General features: G+C 48.7%; 1 protein-coding gene across 1 annotated transcript in view; it reads left to right on the top strand.

Annotated features, from left to right (window-relative positions):
- Positions 1 to 562, top strand: part of LOC107320274 (protocadherin beta-4-like) — a 2,670-nt gene extending 2,108 nt beyond the window's left edge. The window contains exon 4 of the mRNA XM_015875965.1: positions 524 to 562. Within this exon, the coding sequence (XP_015731451.1) occupies positions 524 to 562 (39 nt within the window). The remainder of the gene's footprint in view (positions 1 to 523) is intronic.
- Positions 563 to 1,157: the final 595 nt, after the last annotated feature.

Genomic DNA, 1,157 nt, shown 5'->3' with positions numbered 1-1,157 from the left:
CAGCGAGTTCAAGTTCCTCAAGCCCGTCCTGCCCAGCCTGCCAGCGCAGCACAGCAGCACGGGGGTGGCCGGCAACCACGCTGACGATTTCCCTCATGCCCCTATGATTATGGGGGATGCTGATTTCGACAGCCCCGGGATTCAGTCTGTGGGACAATTTAATGGGTTGTAAGTGGCACAAGGACTGCACTTCGAGCGCATTCATCATAGTATCACGGTATCACAGTCTCATGCGGGTTGGAAGGGACCTTAGAGATCATCGAGTCCAACCCCCGGATTCGAGCCTCTGTGCTGCAGAACGGCACTTCTACCAGGTGCGCCACAGGGGGAATTCGAACCCCAGCCCCTGTGATGCAAGACGGCGTCCTTAACCACTGCGCCACCGGGGCACACAAATTCATGGCTTGTTTAGACTGGGCTCTGTGCTTTTATAGTTAACTCCATTTCCCCGGGATCAGATCTGTGTTTTTGACTGACATCCCATTTCACAAGAATGCTGTGTGTTCCCTCTGTTCCCTTCAAGCCAGAACGTCTTGATGCAAGTTTCATGCATGCCAGGTAAATGTATGTTTCTGATCTGTTAAGTCTGTTTCTGAAATGCTTCTATACTGGGGTTCTTTCTACCGTGTCCAGGCCAGTTCTTCTCCCTTTTGCTCAAATTCCTTTATCAAAACTCCAATAACAGCTCTGTATGCTCTGCTGTTCAGAGCTCAGTGTTTGGATTATCTATTCCTTAGTGCGTTCTGCCACCCCACAGAGAATATGGGAATGTTGGAGAGATGATTTGGTACAAGGTATTCAGAATGTGCTGTCAGAATTTGATGTTGCTGATATGAACTGTATTGTTGTGAACCCTGTTCACACTGTCTGTTGAAATGATACGGAAAGGGGCTTGGAGCGCCATTGCTGTAATAAAATGGAAGTGCTGTTCTGACAAACTATGTAGAATGGTTTGGTTTTTTATCCGGGAAAGATCTGCAGAAGGTGGACAGCTCTCAGAACGCTTGGGAGGTATTTTTATTCAATGCTTTCAACAGAGAAAGTATTGAGAGCAATAACACATCCTTCATTCCTTCTCCACGTGCTTCCTGCAGCGCGTGTGGTTGAGTTTGGGGCTCATTTTAAAGGGTGCGTGGATGTGGGTGGGTCGGGCTGGC

The sequence above is a fragment of the Coturnix japonica genome, chromosome 13 (genome assembly GCF_001577835.2).
Source record: "Coturnix japonica isolate 7356 chromosome 13, Coturnix japonica 2.1, whole genome shotgun sequence".
NCBI classification, from domain to species: domain Eukaryota; kingdom Metazoa; phylum Chordata; class Aves; order Galliformes; family Phasianidae; genus Coturnix; species Coturnix japonica.
Note: the sequence above shows the minus strand (reverse complement) of the source record. Positions and strands in the feature narration are given on the sequence as shown.